At 42.5% G+C, this 20,875-nt stretch overlaps 1 protein-coding gene across 1 annotated transcript; it reads right to left on the reverse strand.

The window, feature by feature from the left end:
- Positions 1 to 3,203: 3,203 nt before the first annotated feature.
- Positions 3,204 to 15,011, reverse strand: LOC144261315 (serpin B4-like). Its single transcript, XM_077810734.1, has 7 exons — positions 14,835 to 15,011; positions 13,017 to 13,107; positions 12,202 to 12,362; positions 8,343 to 8,460; positions 7,195 to 7,337; positions 6,196 to 6,351; positions 3,204 to 5,144 (listed from the first exon to the last, which is right to left on the reverse strand). The coding sequence occupies exons 1-7, from the start codon at positions 15,000 to 15,002 to the stop codon at positions 4,740 to 4,742; spliced, it is 1,242 nt and encodes a 413-aa protein (XP_077666860.1). The 5' UTR covers positions 15,003 to 15,011; the 3' UTR covers positions 3,204 to 4,739.
- Positions 15,012 to 20,875: the final 5,864 nt, after the last annotated feature.

A 20,875-nucleotide genomic window follows, 5' to 3' on the forward strand; every position in this document is an offset into this window, starting at 1 on the left:
CGAATGCATTTCCCCTGGATACATCACATAGTATGTCCTCAGTCACTGGCAATGGCTAGTGACTTGTTTTCAATGGTTTGGGGTCCATGGAGATCCTCACTTTACCTGTTAGTTTTCTCACCAGGACTAGGCAGCTTATCCACTCTGTGCTAGTTTCTATGGGTGTAATGATGCCTCTTCTTTGAAGGCTTGTCAGATCCTTCTTCAGTGACTTCAACAGTGGTAATGAAACTCTGCATTTCAGTAGTATCCTGGGCTGTACATGGGGATGTATTTCTAACTTCAGCTTGCCCTCGAGGTGTTCATCTCCTTGCATTTCATCCTTACATTCTGTTAGAATGCTGGACAGGGTGCATGGTGACTGGTATCTCTCCTCTCTCACATTAAAGATATTCTAGTGTTGTACTAAGATCAAATCCATGGCTTACACTGTCCAGCAATGGGTGGTGCATCTATGCGTCAACTACTATAAGTTCCAAGCTGTCTCTCGTTTTGTGGGTTTCTTATCAACCATCTGTATTTTCCCACTGACCTCCAAATGGTTTTATTGTACATAACCACATCTGCTCACATTTCTCCGGTCTAATAGTGCTGTTTATCAGGGTTGAAGTACCCTACAAAGTTAGGTCAGTTTAGCTACATTGCTCAGGGCTGTGAAAAATTTCACACCCTGTGCAATGTAGTTAAGACACTGCTAGACTGACAGAAGCATTCTTCCATCAACCTAGCCACCGCCACTCAAAGAGGTGGCTTTACTACAGCAATGGAAGAACCCCTTCTATTGCTGTAGCGAGTGTTGACATAACAGTACTACAGAGGTGCAGCTACATCTGTAGTGTTTCTAGTGTAGACACAGCCTCTATGTTCCAGTTAATCTGCCTGGAATGGAAGCAATCACTGATCTGCTGTAGCTGCAAGTATGGCAGTTGAATGGCTGTCAACCTTTTTGCTGTTCTGACTACCTGCATGCCGCATGTTTCCTCTCTTTCTTGGTGCTGCTTTGTAGGCCTGTTAATCACACACTCTTCCTTATTGTCTCTTTCTAGACTGACCATTGACACCATGTTTCATGTACTGTGTACAGGGCAATAAGATGAGAAGACTCCATGATCCTAAAACTAAATTTCTCTTTTTGTTTACCTCACACAGGTGATGAAATGGTTAATGTGGGCCTGAGAGATCGTTACACGCTGGTGATGGCACTTGGAGAGCAGGCCAGGACCAGTTAAAGATGACCTCTCAGCTGGTGGAGGATGTGAGTGGTTTTTATAAAGAGAGGAAGCCCAGAGTAGAAAAGAGCTTTAGGGAGAAAGAGAAAGGGGAAGAAACCTGTAGTCTGGGAAGTAGAGCATGGAGGAAGTTCAGGAGGGAGTTGGATGGAAGAGGGAGCAGGGGTGATGGGGAATCTTGAAGTGGGCCTGAGAGAAGGCCACCCCACAGGCAGAAAGCCTTAGGAGGGACTGGAGTTGAGGAGCCAAACAGGGCAAGACTTAAGGAGGATAGTCCCTGAAAGTCAGCACTTTGCAGAAGAATAAAAAGCTGCAGTAGGAAAGGGAGCAGACACAGGATGGTTTAAAAGTTCAAGGCAGGAAAAGGGCCTGACGCTGCTTTCCCTGAAATTTGTGGTTTGCTTTTGAGTTGGGTTAACAAACTCCAGGGAGAAGCCCTCAGGCTGCTAGTCTGATAGAAGAGAAGAGTGGAAGAGGAGTCTGGGAGGGGAGGAAGATGGCAGATCGATTACCAGTATTGTGTAGGGCATTGTCCATGTAGCACACAGAAACCCTGGCAGGAGAGAGACTCTAAAGAGACCTGGCAGGAAGGCGAAGTCATGAGAAAAGAGGCTACCCCAAGGCCGTAGCAGCTGTCAGCAAGGAATGCTAGATGATGAGCTGCTACACAACACCCAGCCACTAGGGTGAACCTGCGATGAGTGCAACTTTTACACAATGCTGTAACTGCAGTGACATTTCCAGCCATGTGCACACAGACTGGCTTCCCAGTGCCTGCTCCAAACTCTTCCCTCCCAGTTCCATGCAGATTGCTACAAGCCCCAATTTATGGACAGGAGGCTGCTTTCTTGTTTCTCACCTCATATATGAGGAATGCTTAGTACCTTGTAGATTAGAGCTTCTTTCTTTTGATCATTTCTCAGGGGACATAAATTATCTAAACACTGGTCTAGGTAGATTATATTGGTTTATTACAGAAACAATGTTTTAAGACTAACCATTTATGGTTAGGAACCAAGGGAGTATAAAACTGAAAAATGAAACTGAGTAGAATTGCCAAAACATCAGTATGTATTAGTAATACTCACTTGTCTACTTAAGAATGATTAGAAGAAGATGTATGTTATGGCCCCAAGGAGTGCATCTGTATTGAGAACAGCACTTAAACACATCTGCTTGAGTCCCATTGCAATCAGTGGGACATAAATGCATGGCCAAGTGCTGTCTGGAACAGGGATCAATATGCTGTCTATCACCATGTGACCACTAGCCGTATGTTATACACTTGCTGCTTCTGTCTTACGTGAATGCAAACAGGTATGTCTTCAACTTCTGTTCTGCTTATTTCCCTGCCACTACTGAAAATGGCAAAATATGTAGTGATTTATTGAATCTTTGACTTGATAGCTGTATAGATGCATTGCAATTGCACAAATTAAAAGGTCAAAAGCAAAATACATCTATAATACTTCACCAAAGAAAAGCCATAAAATTACAATCTCAAGAGCACTGCAGAAAGAGAGTTATTTTCCCCAGTTGCCCTTTTGGAAGACAATTGGTTAATTACAATTTAAATTTTTCTGACAAGTCAACAAAATTTTCTAATTTTGTGTTAAACGCTAAAGAACTGGCAGGAAATCACTGCATGAAATTTGGAAGATCCCATATTCCTGTTCACAATAACCTCTCAGCTGGTGGCAAACACTTGGACTTAGATAAATTATAACAAACTAAATGATTTTTAAAAGTGCTAATGCAACCGTGACGCTTCCTCGGGGTACCCACGATTGTGAGGCACTTCACCACCACCTGCCCTTAGTGTGAAGAAGTCATGTCTGGGCCTGCTGTGGATCAGCTCCCTGAAACCAACAGCCTCTTACAACACAAGCACTGCCCTCCAGCCCTTGTTTTCTCACAGAAACCACTCACAGAATTACCAAGCCTGCCGTTCCCAAAGAAACATTAAACACTAGCTTGTAAAATTCAACTCAGGATCATCACTTTACTTAACACCCCTGCACTCAGATATGTTTATAGTGAAAACAAGAATACATTTATTATCAAAGATTAGAGATTCAAGTAAAAGTGAGCAAGAATATTAGAATCAAATGGTTACGTATAAAGCAAAATAACGCTCTTTCTATAGACTATCTAGACTTAACTAACAGGTTGACCTCCTGCTAAAGAAGCTTATCTCACCCAAAGTTCTCTCCAGTGTTTTCAGCCCAGCCTGGCTGAGATCCCATTTTCATGAAGCAAATCCGCTGTCCGTTTCCTTCCTAGCTGATGGATGCCTGGGTGTTGTCTTTACCCCCCAAATATAGTAGAAAAAGCCTTTGAGGTGCACTTCAAGATAAGGTTCTCCCTCCCTGCTGTTTTCTTCCTATTAGTTCCTTTCTGAAGTTCTCACAATCCTTTTATTTGCATTCCATTCAGACTGGTGATAGGAGACCCATTGTGAATGAGACAATGCTCAATGTACATGTAAATATGTAGGTGGCTGAACATCTCTTGTTTGACAAAAAACCTGGTTTTTACCTTTGCTGGTGACCAACCCCCAGACACAGACTTTAAGAACAAATGTTCAGTATAGATACACTACTCCTTACATAGTATCCTTACATACATTTCACAACAATATCGATGAAGAGTGCAACACGGACTCTTGTTTCTGACCTCACATGACACCCTTTTGATGAATGAGAATCAGGAGGACCCTGGAAGCCCTCTGCACCCCATTGCCTGCTGGTATTAAGAGGTTCTTGGGTCACAGCAACATTTGTGTTAATTATCAATGCATGTGTCAGGAAGTACAAAGTTCCCACAGCATCCCTAATTCACACCCTGTCTGTAGGAGTTTGTATCAGTGTACAGTGTTAACTTTATATTCAAGTACTAAGAGGTCAGACTCTGTTTTCCAGCTCTCCCTTCTCCCTCCTTCTCCCTCAGTGCATAGTGCCTTTCTCCATGGTAGTCCTACTCACTTCACCAGAATACCTTATGAAGTAAGCACAACTCTCTCTGAGTACAGGTGGCTGAAGGGCAATAGCAATTACCAAGAACAATGAGCCTGATCCTTCACCATTACATAGCTTCAACTCTGGGCCAGTTCTCCACTGCAAGTGTTTGGTCAATGTTTGTGTCAATACCCATTCAGTTCAGGATCACTACTGATTATCAAAGCTTTGGTTCAAGGTGATTCCTAGTGAGCTGGGACTTAGCAGAGGTGCCCTTCCTTAGGTGTTGAGAGAGTGGGGCATTCTTTAAGTAGGAACCAGAAGCAACCTTGTGAGGGAGAGAAACAACAGACAATGTAGGACATGTTCATCAAAAGAATGTCACATGAGTCCTGCCATGAGTATAGTGTGCATTTTAACCCGCAACTATGGAGTCACTGGCAAGATACAGTAGAAGGAAAAGAGAAAAATGAAGAAAATAAACATTTCCATTGTATTTTCCATATCATGGTTCCATGGTCCAGAATCTCATTCATGTTAATTAGAAATTTTCTTAAGGGGAAGAGACTCTACCATAGAAGAGAATGCATTTGGTTTTTTGGTGTCTAATAAAGAAGAGGAAAGGGTGATCAGCCACAAACTGTACAGGTATTCTTACTGAGGTTATACCTATGCTAATTGCAGTTGCAGCCGCTGCCTCAGTGCCCTCTTCATTGACCTCTATATAAGCTTTATGGATAGCTTCACTGACAGACAGGCCATCTGTTTTTACCATTCCAGATAAATCTGATACTCCTGGGTGAAACACATCAGTCAATCCTAAAGCTTCTAAATATTTTTTAAGTTGAGCGCTTGTCTCGATTTTGAACTGAGGAAGAGACACCTCCACTTTATCTTCTTTCAAATGGTCGGGGCTAATCCAAGTTGTTAATTTCTCATAAGTAAGTTCCTTTTCCAGCTACAGGTATAAAGATACATGGGAATCAGAATCTTGTGGTTATGCATCAAAATCAACAAGACATGCAACTGTGTGAGAAATTGGAAAAAATGATTTTTCATTCACACTGTGGTAGCCACATCAGGCATGATTCTTACAATACTACTGGGGTCAGTAGCATGACGTACACTAACAGTATGTCTACAAAGGAATAAAAACCCCACAGCTGGCCTGTCTCAGCTGACTCGGGCTGTATGGCTGAAAAATTGCTCTGTGGACTTTTGGACGCAGGCTGGAGCCCAACCTCTGGGACCCTCCACCCTCACAGAATCCTAGAACTCAGGCTCCAGCCTAAGCCTGAAGGTGTACACCACAATTTTTAGCCCCTCAGCTGCAGGGCTTTTATCTCCATGTAGCTGTACCCTAAAGATTTCCAAATAAGTGTTTGTCCAGTGTTGATTATAGAATCGTGTTTTCTTTTTTTTAATGTAAATATAATGACCACAATGCTGGGTCAACAGTGGGAGTCAATGGTGAAACTTTTAACTTCAGTGCTCAGACCTCTACCATTAAAGCTAAAGGACTTGATCCTGTACCAGTGAAGTCAATGGGTGTTTTGCAATTAAATTGTATGGGAGAAGGGTTAGGGAGATGGATCAGATGTTAAGTCTGGCAGCAATATGTGGCAGACAGCCCCTGTGGATCTGCCGATGCGTTACCTATATTGTTTGCATTTATTATTTATTCACTTTTAGACGAGTCTGTGTGGGTATTAACTGTTTAGAAAGGTTGATAATACAAAAATGTAGCAATTAGCTATTAATTACATTGTCACTGTGCCCCATTTGGAGAATAAAAAGGCTGGCTCATTGTTTGTTTCCTGAAAATTCAATAGACACAGGAACAGCATAAGCAGCCTGCCTTCAGATTTACTATTCAACATGCTGCATACTCTGCAACAAGGAGGAGGAAAGGTAATTTTCTTCTATACTGCCTGTCCAGGTGGTCAGAGATATATTGCCATGTTCATATTCTGGTTATAAGGTTATCATCTCATCATAGGTAACTTTACCTGTGTTAGACCCGTGTAGTCTTTTGGCAGCAGTACATACATACTCAGGTCATCACCCTTGTACGGGAGTTCAAGCACCTGACAATCATGCTCCTCTATTGTAGCTATTTTATACTCTCCCATTTTGTGCATCATCTGCACAGGTTTGCTTGTAGTCTGAAAGCAATGACAATTAGTAACAAATGAAATTCATACAATATATCCTCCTGTATTTACATATTTTTCCTTGTATTATATCTTCACTTGGACCCGAATGCGGCAGTGATTGTTTAGGGCCAGATTCGCACCTTCTAAAGAAAGGTGTATATAGTCCCCTTGAATCTCTTCAAGCATCTCACAACAGGTTCATCTCTGTCTTGGACTCAAGGGAAAGGGGTCAGTGAGGCATTGGGGGAGGGGGGACAATCTGGTGACAGAATGTGGAAACCGAACACAGACTAAATGGATCGCTTGGTGGCCGTCATTGTAAATGTGGCAGCAGAACAGCTCATTGTAGGTCTGAATACAATGGAAACCAGTTAAGGGTCTATGAAGAAAATGATTAGAGGCCAGACTGTGGACTGCTCCAAATTAGGAGTGTAGTGGGGGAAGGTACAAGAAGCACCCTTATGCTAGGCCTCTGCTCAGGGGCCAGTCGGTCTTTGCTCACCTGAGTGCAAATCTTTACAAGGATAGTAAACCTAACTGCACCCACAACCCCAAAGGGGAAGGGGAAAAAGCAGGGCTTTGTCCTGAGCACTTCCACTCCTGAATGAAGAGCTGACAGGCCACAGCTTCTTATACACTGACTTCCCCTGTGCTCTAAGTGGCTTTGTGAGGCATTGTACATGTGTCAGGCATGATGCACTCTTGTAGCAGAAGCTTTGGGAAACAGCTCCCTCTCCACCCACAGAGCTGGTCTACAGGCAGAGTGCTATATCCCATGGTCACTGCCCATTTTCTGCCAAGCATGTAAAACAATAGAAGCAATGATGTGATATGTGTATTTCTGTACTCTACCTCATTAATCTGAAAAGCTCTTTCTTTGGTGTTTTTTCCGTTAAATTCCACTTCCCATTGCCCTTTGAAGTAGACAGCATTCAGGAGGACTAACTTAGTACCATCAGAAATAGTGCCTGGGGCAAAGAGGTCCTTGATTTTACCTTAAAAAAATGGAGGCAAATTATTTCATTTTGGCAGTTCAGTAACTCTAGTTCCATTTATCTGTTGTAATAACATTGATGTACAGTGCATCTATGTACCTGGGTGTAATAATATACACATGACACTGGACACACATGAAAGATATTAGACTGACAGGCCTAAGAGGCTGAAGTCTTCTATCTATTCACAGAACAAGTGCAACACAAGCAGCATCTTTGTCGCTTCCCCACACTGATGTGCTTCAGGTGAATAATGGAGAATAGATGCCATCTCCTAAAATGACCATTTTATTCTTTTTCTGCCGACTAGTCTTGGATCCAAGTCAATTTTAAGTAGTGTGCTGTCATTTACCTTATATGTAGATTTCAAAGTAACAGCCGTGTTAGTCTGTATTCGCAAAAAGAAAAGGAGTACTTGTGGCACCTTTGAGACTAACCAATTTATTTGAGCATAAGCTTTCGTGAGCTACAGCTCACTTCACTGAATGCATCCGATGAAGTGAACTGTAGCTCACGAAAGCTTATGCTCAGATAAATTTGTTAGTGTCTAAGGTGCCACAAGTCCTCCTTTTCTTTTTGCTTCTCTGTGGAGGAGCTCATAAATCAAGGTACTTTTTGAGGGTTCCCTCTGCTTGCTCCAATACCTCTTGCAACTGACTGAATAATTCCTTAAACTCCATGCAGTCAACCACACTGGTGGTCTCATCCAGCACTCACTGAAGTTGTCAGAAGAATTCCTATTGATTTCAATGGGTGTTGTACTAGGTCCAGAGTCTGCTGGCTACTCTGTTCTCCCCAAATATGTTTTCTCTGTGGGAATTAATGATCCATCTTCAGGTCACTCAGGTGGTCAAATTGCTGAGAGCTGCCACTGCATACTGGGCATGCTCCAATTATGACAAAATAGTTTTCTCCTCCAGGTTTTTAAGCACCTTGTACACTTTACCTCATTGTTTTTTTATTAAATATCAAAGAAATAGCAGCCAATGGCTGACTTGTCCTTACCCTTTGTAAAGGTTTCAACCCACAAATTTATCTGCTGCCTGGTTTCCTCTGCAGCATTCAGAAAATCAGCTGGTTTCAATTCAGCCTGGTATAACTTTTGGATGCAGGACAGGTATTGCTGTACAATAAGAGAGAAGATCAGAAGAATATATCAGAAAACAGGTCTCTTTTTAGGCTGTCTCCTGAATAGAATAAAATGTCGCTGTTTTTTAGTTCTGCAACACTGCAAGAAATATACAAAATATTCAAAAGTGTGTTTGTACATGCTAGAGACAGTGTGGGGACGAGCAGAAGGAACTGGACCAGATGGGTAGAGTGTAGATACAGGGCCTCATGGGTTTGGACAGTTTACATAAAAGAGTCAAACACTGAACCTTTTTGAAGTTCCAACAGCTGATTGACTCTGTCACAGACTCATTGTATGACCTTGAGAGAGTCATTTAATCTTTGTGTCTCAGTTCCCCATCTGTGAAATAAGGATAGTGATACTGCTTTTCTCCTACCCCTGTGTCTGTCCTGTCTATTTATATTGTAAGTTGTGGGGAAGGGACTGTCTTTTACTATGTTTCTACAGCATTCTAGCAGAACAGGGCCCTGACCCTGGTCGGGGCCGGTGGTGAGTTGGAGCCAGTTCGCACTGGTTCACTAGAACCGGTTGTTAAATTTAGAAGCCCTTTTAGAACCGGTTGTTCCGCGAGGGGCAACCAGTTCTAAAAGGGCTTCTAAATTTAACCAGCCAAAAGTGGCGCCTTAGGCTCCAGCCCTGGAGCACCCAAAGGGAAAATTTGGTGGGTGCAGAGCACCCACCGGCAGCTCCCCGCCCCACCCCCGGCCCCAGCTCACCTCCGCTCCGCCTCCATCTCCTCCCCTGAACGTGCCACCCTGCTCTGCTTCTCCGCCCCCCCAAGCTTCCCGCGAATCAGCTGTTCGCGCAGGAAGCCTGGGTGGGCTGAGAAGCAAGCGGCGGCTTCCCGCTCAGGCCCAGGGAGGTGGAGGTGAGCTCGGGCGGGGAGGGAGGGGGGCATGAGGAGGGCCGCCCGCGCCGCAACAGGTAACCGGGGGGTGTGCTCAGGGGAACCGCTCCCCGCCCCAGCTCACCTCCGCCACTCTCAGCCTGAGTGGGAAGCCGCAACCTGCTTCTTTGCCCTCCCTGGCTTCCCGCGGAACCGCTGATTTGCGGGAAGCCGGTGGGGGTGAGGGTGCAGAGAAGCAGAGCGGGGCGGTGGGTTCAGGGGAGGAGGCAGAGCGGAGGTGAGCTGGGGCTGGGGGTGGGGCGGGGAGCTGCCGGTGGGTGCTCTGCACCCACCAATTTTTCCCCGTGGGTGCTCTAGCCCTGGAGCACCCAGGGAGTCAGCGCCTAGGGCACCACTTTTGATGTGATCAGTGGGGGGAGCGGCCGCTCCCCCTACTCCCCTCCTAGCTATGCTCCCCTGAACCGAGGAGCCAGAGGGACCTATCGGATGCTTCCTGGGAGCTGCCCCAGGAAAGCACCGCCAGGACTCCCCACCTCACCCCCTGGCAGGTGCCTCTGGCTCTTAGGGGTGAGGTGGGCACCCACTATGGTGGCCCATGAGACCCTCCTGCCCGGTTCTGGGGGCAGTCAGGGGACAGGGGAGAGGGATGGATGGGGCAGGGATCCTGGGGGGGGCGTCAAGGAACGCAGGGGGGGTTGGATGGGGCAGGAGTCCCGGGGGGCGGGGGTGGGCAACGACCTCCTCGTGGGGTGAGGAGGGAACCCGTTGTTAAGATTTTGGCAGCTCATCACTGGTTGGGGCCCCTATGTTATACTACTCATCACAAATAATAATGACTTCTCCCCAGACTTCTCACTACTGCTGTGGTGAGGCTGGTGTTTGCTTTTCCATGTGATCTTGTTATGTAAGGCTGATTTACTCTCTGTTTTTTAGATGCAATAAACACATATAGTCCCCTGGCAACTTAGCCACTTTAGCAGGCATTTAGAGAACATCAGGTTCTGGTTACACAATGGAAGGTGGACCTAGGTCGCTCTTGAATAACCAGAATATCTGGTTGTCACAGGTCCTCTCGTGGTCCTTAAATGGCTGCTTATGCCCTAAAGGACTGGGGGACCATTTTCACATAGGCCACTTCCTACTCCCATTCAGAGGAAAGATCTCATAGATGCGCCTCCTCTTGCAGCAACCAATCCTGAGGTCTCTCAAGTTTACTTTCCATCCTGGGTAGACTGCGGAACAGGAGAAACTGGTGGAACAGGACCCACTACAGGTCCTTCTGTTAGTTCTACAGATAGAACCCTGAATTTATCTTGGAAGTAGAAACCAATATATACTGTCTGGCCACTTCTGTCGCTGTCTAACTTAGTGTGTCCATGACTGTATATTTATATGTAATTCATGAATGTTTTGAAGCACTGTCCTGTAATGTTTCTTTTTCCCCACCAGCCAAAATAACTAAAGATGACTGCAATGGTGCTGCCACATGAAATTTAAAACTAGATGGAAATTTTGAAAGCTGATTTGTGAATAGTTTTGGGGCCTATGAAATTTCACACAAATGAAATGGTGAGGCCTTGTAAATAATGTGAAATAAATTGGTTAAAAATGTAGCATGAAACCCCAGAACATAGCTAGCAATTTTATTGAATTTGCATGAGCTAGAATTCATAATTCTAGCTCACTTTTCTATCATTGTATTACTTCTAGAGTGCTAACAAGAGTAAAAAGCATTAAAATCTTAATTTTGTCAATGAAATAAACAAATACAACTCTGAATATATATCTGAGTATCTGGTGCCATGATTAAACAGTTACTTTTTTGACTATAGCAACCCTCTAAACTTTATTTTGCTGTTGATGTACTGAAGTAATTATTTAAGTAATAGTTACAAAGCTGAAGACAAACCTGAGTAACAATAATGTACTGTATAAAACAGCTTTTCAGGGTGAGGTTTACATAACGCTGTCTCTTTGTTATATTTTTGTACCGTGTGTAGCCCAGGGAGATCCTGGCCTGTAGGCACTACCATAATATAAATAGTAATAGTAAACACTTAGAAATTTTGCTTTCAGTGCTGTTCAACACACCTAATTACAGTTAGGTTATAATGCTCTATGACCAGGGGAGAAATGAGCAGAGCCTGTAACTAAGACCTTAGATTGAAGTTATCTTAAATATTCCATTCCGGAACCACTTTATTTTAAGATGATTGGCTGTTCTGCCCTACTGTTCAGTACCTCCATGGGATCAACTCCACCCCTTGTCTAAGTGGACACAACTCACTGTGGTAAACCCAGGACAAACAGCTACAAAAAAGGGAGGAGTAGTAATTAGTCCCAGGGGATTAAAAGGCCTCTCCCTGTCCACTGAGGAGAACCATGGGGAAATAAGGTTCAGCTGGAAAAGGGGTTGCTAGAGAACTAATTAGGTTCAGCTGGCTCCAACTGCTGGAGACCTTTTTTTTTTTTCTTTTTCTTTCTTTTTTTTTTTCTCTTTAACCCTCCCTGCGGTGGAAGTAGGGGGAGGGGATGAGAGAGTGAGAGAAGTAGGGAAGCTGCCAGTTGAATAAGGGCAGCAAGACACAGAACCCTTCCAGGAAGGGAGGCTGCACTCCCTGCCCAGAAGGGAGGGAAAGTAAGCACCAGGGACTGATCAGGGAAAGGACTAACCAGACCCTGTGCTACCTGTAAGGATTTGCCTTGCCCAAGCCAGTGTCTCCCAGGCTAAAAAGGACTGAGTCTGCTGAGGAGAACAAGGTACTTTGCCACATAACATACAAGTCAGCAGGAAATGGGACCTCAGCTGAACTAAGTCCATGTTGTTCATCTCTATCTGTCCTACAATGTCACAGGCCACTAATGTGAATCCCAGTGCAACTCACCTGAAGAAAATTGAATGTCTTTTCTCCATACAGTCTGTTGGCATTAGCCAGTTCGTAAGAAGTGGTAGGTTTGTTGATTGCAGAGAAGATGTCATTAAACTGGGAATGAATCCCTCCAGATATATCACACTGATCATCAGGAACCTTCAAATAACACAAAGCTGCTGTAGTTTATTTCTGACTGAAGAAGGCTGAGAGTAACAGAGACACTGTTTTTTTTAAAATAATTGTTCTCCTATTAAACCATTCAGATTCAATAACTTAACTAGCTTTGCCTTGTCTGACTTGTTCTTGTTCCTGACAGTGCAAATCTGTGGTGCAAAAGTCTGTTATAAGTATTTCGTGGCTCTTTTGGGATGTTCCACTTGTTACTTATGGAGCACCACACGTGAAAATTTGTTGAATAATGAAAAATGTTCAGGGTAGAAGAGTTTCAAATGCTTTCTGTATGTCTGATTTATACATGCAAATGTGCTCAGAATCATGGTAGAAGCTCGTAAAATAACAAGATGCAAACTGAACTCATCACTTGTAAATGCGGTTATGACTATTGCATTCACAAATAAAGCATATCATTGTGCAATATTTTCAATAAAAAAAACCCTAAACCTTACTTTTTGTGATCTTGTATACATTTTTATCCTTCTCTCTGTACTTTCTGTCACCCAACATCACAGCATTTCCCCCCCCACCATTTTTATGTTTTAATTCAAATCTGCCAATTTTGAATTTTTATTCAAATTCCCCAAAGTTTCTCCAACTCCAACACTTGTTCTAAGATACCGGCTGCTGGGGAGGAAGAGGTTGTCTGTGACTGCTCTCTGAATTGTCATCACTTCTTGTTGCTTCAAAAGAGCTTCTTGTTCCTGGATTTTCATTTTCTGCAAATTCTCGGAAGTGAAGCACCTGAGGTGGAAATGTAACATTGCAACAGTCATATGCTATTTTGATTTACTTATGACAATGTGTGAAACTGAACTTGTTACAGAGAATTCAGTTGTCTGTCTTACCTACTGTCCTTTCTACTGGAGATGGACATCACACTTTCAAAACGCAGGTGTTCTCAACTTTTATCACTGAATGCTCCAGTCCATCCATTGACATCAAGATCAGCAAGCCATTTTGTGAATACTACTTAAAATCACTAGAAGAGTGAGCTATATTTCTATGATTGTGGTAATCACTTCCTATTTCTGCCCATAATATTCAGTTTGTTAGATCTTTTTGCACTGTGTTGCAATAGGGCAATAAATTCAGTAGGGTTCTGCAGGCACGCAGCAATCTGCAAGAGTGGATCCTATCACATGATTGGGACTTGGATAAAAGCTTATTTTTTACAAAACCTAAATGTAAGGAACAATCTGAAGACCACTGGAAATGCTTTCAGAGTTTGCTAGGTTTAATTCGAACAAATGCAGTGTTTGTCTGTCAAATGTAGAATTAGTTGCTGCTCATATTTAAGTGGACATGAGTTTTGCCTTTGACTTCAGTGCCAGCATCATTGGAACCTGTGTGGTTATTTTTTAATTTCATTCCTCTCATCTGCAGATCCCTTTACATCCCCTAACTGTATTGGGTCACACATCTAGCCTTCAAAGAAAAATATTCATCTCAAAGCTCTAATAATGACAGCTGATTTATTCAGACAGATGATACATGATTCTTGATTTGTACTAACTCCTGTGCAATCCAAGCTTGAGCAGTACAAATAATTTTCCAATGAAAAAAGTTGACTCATACAGGCTCATGGGATCCGAAATAAGTTAATACTTTTGCCAAACTAGATGTTCAATTTATTTTTTTAATAACTATGACCCAAAATTGTGACACTTCTGCACTAGTAAGTCTGATGCTCAGCATGTCCATAGTAAGCAACTAAAAAGGACCCTGCGTCTGAGATACACACGTTTCTGAAATAACCATTTACTCTATGTATCTCCCTTTTTGGTACAATGCAGAACACAAAAATGTCACCAAAACAAAATAAATAAAAATGCCTTTAAAACCAGAGGCACCAGGCAGTGCACAATAACGTTACCACAGAAATGTATATGTAAAGTGAATGTGAGGGGCTGGAAATTGCAAACATTGAGGAAATGTTTCTCTGGGTTTTATCAAAGATGACCTTTCTGCCGCTGGGGCTTTGCCTATTGGCCAAGAGGCTCAAACATTCCTTTGGGCCAAAATAGACCAGCCTAGGCAGAAGGTAAGTGAAGCTGTACCATAGGCCATAGTCTCACAAACAATAACACACCCAGGTACCATTGTGCACTACTCATGTACATGATGACACTCATGTATGGAGCGGTTTGCAGGATCAGGGCTTAAGGGGGAAAATCTCTTGCTCTTGGACTGGAAACATTATTTCCAGTTTATAATAATGTTCTCAGCCTGCACCTTCTGCCAGGCACCTTTTCAACTACATAAAGTTTAATTCCATTCAATATAAAAGTGCCTTTGAGACCTTAACTAGGACAATTGCTACTTGTGCAGGCTATGTTACACGTGGAAAAGGAAAACGCTCTGCATTAAAAGAAAAGCCTTGAGGAGCTCAACTAACATTGCACATGGGAATGGTCTGCCATTGCTGAACAAATACGAAGGAATAAAACAAATGATTTATTGTTGCCTACCGTTTCTATCTGGGTGGCAGTATTACCTCTGGCCCCAAGAAGGACCATGCCCAGGGCAGCTGAGATACTCAGAGGAGAATAGATGATATTGTCAGATGGAAAATCTTTGTTCAGTACTTTGAAAAAGTCAAGGCAAAATTTTGTAGTTGCTTCACTGATGGAGTTCATTGTGAAAATGAAAAGCTGTCGAGGAAAAAAATAAACCAAATCAATGGAGTTCAACAGTCTCTTTTCTCAACCTCTTACTGCATCAGATGTTTTCAGTGGCTTTCTTGTTAGTTATACACTCGTGTCTAGCCTCAGGATGGGCATGGGCATAAGTTTTGGGAACATTGTGATACAGACTTTTAAAAAAAGAATTCCCATTAAGAAAACAGACTCATCTCCAATCCTCCACCCAGGAAATTGAGACTCTCCTTTTTCTTCCACTTCTGGGGCTAATGTACAATGCTACAAGGAGTAAAATCTTCTACCAACACCGTTTCTTAGAGCAATGAAACACACTGGTGCATCTCCCCATCTGACTTCAGGGGAGTTACTCATGATTTATAGCAGTCTGAGTTCAAAATCAGGCATCCTGAGAGGGATTATTGGATGCTCCAATTTCTGTTTGTATGTGATCAGGGCCACACGAGGCTCTCTTTTGCACCCAGTTATAGCTGGAGCAACTTCAGAGGAGTGAATCCAGATATACACGGATGTAAATGAGAGTCTAATTTGACCCCTAGTATCTAGGTAACAAAAACAGACAATGGGTAGAAAATGATTTGAATAATATAGGATAAGGTATCACCAAATCAGTTTATTCTATTGTAAAAGAAATATACACTATGTAAGATGTGTGAACATCTATTTATTGCAATACATTTTGCAACTGGGATTGACTGAGAGGAAGATTATACTCTAATCCATCTCCATTAACTCTGAAAAGGGATACCCTTGATTTCTTCCCAGGTAGCTATTTCAAGACTTTCACAAATTGATAAAAAAGATCCGGGGGGGAAGTTTTTCTGACAAATAGTTTATCTGCTAAAAAATGTAATCCTGGTTGACCTGAAACTATTTGTAAATTTGGCCCAAATTTTCCAGAGTTTGGGCCAAAAAAATATTTCAGGTTAGATTTGTTAAGTGGTTGGTGGTGTGGTCCTTGCTCCTCTATAGCTTTAGCCCAGTATTTAGGTGGTGGTGCTCTCCCTTATAACTTCTGCCTGAAGGTTAGGGCATTCACCTGGATGTGGGAGACCCAGGTTCAATTCTCCCCTTTTCCTGGTTTGGAACAGAGAGTTCAATTTTGAATCTCTCACTGATCAGGAGATTACCATAATGACTAGGCTATCAGATATTCTGGAGTGAGTGTCTCCCACTGAAGCTGTTCAACTTTGTGTAAATTAAATAGTCATTGGTCAGGGACTTGAATCTGAGTCCCCCGTCTTCTTCTCTACACAAGTGAACGATGTAGTGGTTTTCCTTTTCCAAATTCTAATCCACTGTTCCTCTGAAATTGTGTTATACGCATCACCTTTCATTTTGTAGGAAAGACATGAGAAATAATTTTTCCACTCTACTCACCACTGATAAGGCCCCAACTGGAGTACTGTGTCCAGTTCTGGGCACCACAATTGGGAAAGATGTGAACAAATGGGAGAAAGTCCAGAGACGAGCAAAAAAAGTGATTAAAAGTCTAGAAAACATGACCAATAAGGAAAGATTGGAAAAGTTGGGTTTGTTTAGTCTGGAGAAGAGAAGACTGAGGGGGGACATGATCACAGCCTTCAAGTACGTAAAAGGTTGTTATAATGAGGAGAATGATAAATTGTTCTCCTTAGTCACTGAGGACAGGACAAGAAGTAAGGGACTAAATCGCAGCAAGGGATATTTAGATTTAACATTAGGAAAAATTTCCTAACTGCAAGGATATTAGAGAGACAAGGTGAGCAAGGTAATATCTTTTATTGGACCAACTTCTGTTGGTGAGAGAGACAGGCCTTTGAGCCACACAGAGCTCTTCTTCGGGTCTGGAAAAGTTCTCCTAGCATCATAGCAAAATGCAAGGTGGAACAGATCATGGACTGACACCCCAACACTGAGTTTTTAAAAACCAGTTAGACAAACATGTGTCAGGGATGACCTAGATTGATCTAGTCTAGTCTCCTCAGAGCAGGAGACTGGACTAGATGACCTGTTGAGTTCCCTTCTGGTCCTTCATTATATGATTTCCTTACTTAAATATATTGTTTCCATCTCAGACTCTTTTCAAAAATATGCACAGATTTACTGCCGTCTGAAGTTGAGAAGAAAATTTGTGTATTATTGTTAATACAACATGCTTTGTTACGGAAAAAGTAAGAAGATTGCTGAGAATTTCTTTTCCTAATCAAAAGCTGGCAAATTACAGATTTCACAAGAGCTGATGGCTTTATGTAGCAATGTGATATGCTTTGGAAAGTGATGACACCTGCAACATCTTATGTAAATTCTGCAAGCTAAATTTTGCTCTTACACTGATATAAACGCATCATAATTTACCTTAAACCAACAAGATCTGTGGGGATCAGGCATTCTGAAAATCATGCTGTTTATTTAGGTACACAAATCTGGGTTTAAGTGATTACCTTTAGGCACCCACATCTGAAAATTATATCAAAGTGACTTGCCCACAGTCACACTGGAATATAATGGCAGAGTCAGGAATAGACTCCTGAACCCCAGCCTTGTACCATTAGCACACGCTCCACTGGGGATGTAACATTCTGGACAGCTGGACTAATCCATGCAATCCTAAACTGGACTGGGTATAGCAAAAGGATTTACAAATATTCCCTTCACAAATCCTAACAGTAACTAAAACCATAAACTTACAAAGAAGAAATGCTTACCTGGCTATAGAGAGGAAGTTTGAAACTTGCTAGATATTTGGTGTGGTGTCTTGCAGGGTGCTGGAATATAAAGCATTTGCAACACCCACTGGCATTATCATATGTCGAAATTATTAGATGTATGATTTCTTAACGGTATCTTGCATAACTAATTAGAATGCAATCCACAGAATATTTTTTGTTAGTCATAAAATATAATTATCATTCTTATACTCCTGGAAAGATAAGACACTATTTGTCAGAGGCTACCTCTGCTGTATATTTTCACTGATCCTCCAACACAAATCTGCCCTAAATATGGTGGATTAGGCCCCCTTGGGAATCCTCCTCCACTGCCATAGAGCCACCGTAGCCAGGACTAATGAACAGAGTGTGGCTAGGGAAAAGTGAATGTGCATAACTTTATTCACATGAGAAGGCCCATTTAATTTCACATGAATAAAGTTGTGTACGTGCTTAAGTTTTTGTAGGATTGGGACCTGAATCTTTATACTTTCACCAATCGCATAAATAATCTCAGAACCGAGATAGGATAATCTAGTGGTGTTTTATTTCGTAGCTGAGAGATCTGACAAGGCACGGGACTGGATAGCAGATTTCTCAGTTTTAAAGCCACAAGGGACCATTATGATCATCCGGCTCAGAGGTTCCCAAATATTGCACCAAGGCAACCACCAACTGCATTTTCTTTTCTTTTTTTTTTTTTTTTTTTTGGTAATCCACGTGTGCACCCTCTGCCTGGCTCCACAACCCAAATCCCAGCCTGGTGTAGAGGGAAGCCCCACCGCGGACAGGATTTGGAAAGAAAGCCTGCCCCAGCTGTTGTGGGGTGAGCAAGGGGTGGGCTTGCTCTCCAAACCTGCACCCTCCCCCAGGGCTTCCCCTCCAAACTGGCTGGGCTGGGAGAAGTATATATTTGTCTAGGCCAGTTCTGGCCCTGGACATGATAACCGATCTGTAACCTTCCAGGACCCACTGGTGGGTCAGGACCCACCATCTGGGAAACACTGATCTAGTTGGCCTCCTGCATAACACAGGCCAAAGAACCTCCCCCATTAAACTCTTCTTCAAGGCCATATCTTCTGTCCGAGCTATGTATAGCGTATCGTTCAGAAAAATCACCAGTCTTGATTTAACGATGTCATGTGATGGAGAATCTTATCCATGTAGGTAGATGTAGACTGTGATTAAGTCAACGCTAAACCTTCTCTTGGATAAACTAACCAGGTTGACCTTAAGTGTCTCACAACGTGGTATGTTCTCCATACCTCAAAACATTCTTGTAGCTCTTTTCTGAACATATTCCGATTTTCAGCATCCCTTTTAAAATGTGGACTCTGCCAGCTGAACTACTTAAGCTGCTGCTATCATAAATATAAAGGGAAGGGTAAACCCCTTTAAAATCCCTCCTGGCCAGAGAAAAAAATCCTCTCACCTGTAAAGGGTTAAGAGTAACAGCCGTGTTAGTCTGTATTCGCAGAAAGAAAAGGAGTACTTGTGGCACCTTAGAGACTAACCAATTTATTTGAGCATGAGCTTTCGTGAGCTACAGCTCACTTCATCGGATGCATACTGTGGAAACTGCAGAAGACATTATATACACAGAGACCATGAAACAACACTCCAGTGGGGTGGGAGAAGGTATTGTTTCATGGTCTCTGTGTATATAATTCTGCAGTTTCCACAGTATGCATCCGATGAAGTGAGCTGTAGCTCACGAAAGCTCATGCTCAAATAAATTGGTTAGTCTCTAAGGTGCCACAAGTACTCCTTTTCTTTTTGTAAAGGGTTAAGAAGCTAAAGGTAACTTTGCTGGCACCTGACCAAAATGACCAATGAGGAGACAAGATACTTTAAAAAGCTGGGAGGAGGGAGAGAAACAAAGGGTCTGTGTGTCTGTCTATATTCTGTCTTTGCTGGGGATAGACCAGGAATGGAGTCTTAGAACTTTTAGTAAGTAATCTAGCTAGGTACGTGTTAGATTATGATTTCTTTAAATGGCTGAGAAAAGAACTGTGCTGAATAGAATAACTATTTCTGTCTGTGTATCTTTTTTGTAACTTAAGGTTTTGCCTAGAGGGGTTCTCTATGTTTTGAATCTAATTACCCTGTAAGGTATCTACCATCCTGATTTTACAGGGGGGATTTCTTTATTTCTATTTACTTCTATTTTTATTAAAAGTCTTCTTGTAAGAAAACTGAATGCTTTTTCATTGTTCTCTGATCCAAGCGTTTGGGTCTGTGGTCACCTATGCAAATTGGTGGGGCTTTTTATCCAACATTTCCCAGGAAAGGGGGGGTGCAAGTGTTGGGAGGATTGTTCATTGTTCTTAAGATCCAAGGGTCTGGGTCTGTAGTCACCTAGGCAAATTGGTGAGGCTTTTTACCAAACCTTGTCCAGGAAGTGGGGTGCAAGGTTTTGGGAAGTATTTTGGGGGGAAAGACGTGTCCAAACAGCTCTTCCCCAGTAACCAGTATTAGTTTGGTGGTGGTAGCGGCCAATCCAAGGACAAAGGGTGGAATATTTTGTACCTTGGGGAAGTTTTGACCTAAGCTGGTAAAGATAAGCTTAGGAGGTTTTTCATGCAGGTCTCCACATCTGTACCCTAGAGTTCAGAGTGGGGGAGGAACCTTGACAGCTGCACTTCTTACTGTTGCTGCAAGGGTCTGTCCAATTTAACCAAAACTCTAGAATTTTGTTATGTTTTGAAGAAGTTTATATTTTTGCAAAATTTTTTATGTATATTTTCACAATGGGTATTTACTTTTTAAATGATTTCTAACAAAATGGAGGACCCTTCTGTGCAAATAATAAAGATTCTTGTGTAACAAGAATAATTTGCTACCCCTCTGGGGCTCAGGAAGGTCAGAGTAGCTGGGTCAGGAAACTCCGGGATAGGGTTTGATGCAGGGAGTCAAGAAACAGCTGGAGCTGATTGGCCTCTCAGGGAGCCAGGCTGCCGCAGGTAAAAGGAAGAGGAAGTTAGCTTCTAGGATCTGACATTGACTAGCTAACAGTATGAAACTGATGGGCCACAAAGGGGCTTTTTCTAAGATGCTCATTCATTTGTTTAAGATCTGTCTGGAATTTCCTTATACATTTACCATGAAGGAAGAAAAAATTGGAGACTTTATTAAATATCGTTTGGAACTTTTCCCAGATCT

Source organism: Eretmochelys imbricata, chromosome 2, assembly GCF_965152235.1.
Source record: "Eretmochelys imbricata isolate rEreImb1 chromosome 2, rEreImb1.hap1, whole genome shotgun sequence".
Classification (NCBI taxonomy): domain Eukaryota; kingdom Metazoa; phylum Chordata; order Testudines; family Cheloniidae; genus Eretmochelys; species Eretmochelys imbricata.

Bases quoted from the DNA above. Each gene is read 5' to 3' on its own strand.
- LOC144261315 (XM_077810734.1), bottom strand. From the start codon at position 15,002: ATGAACTCCATCAGTGAAGCAACTACAAAATTTTGCCTTGACTTTTTC. The intron at 8,461-12,201 runs GTGAGTTGCACT...CTTATTGTACAG, and splicing joins AGACATTCAATTTTCTTCAG to CAATACCTGTCCTGCATCCA. The intron at 6,352-7,194 runs GTAGAGTACAGA...CATTGCTTTCAG, and splicing joins GAGCTTTTCAGATTAATGAG to ACTACAAGCAAACCTGTGCA.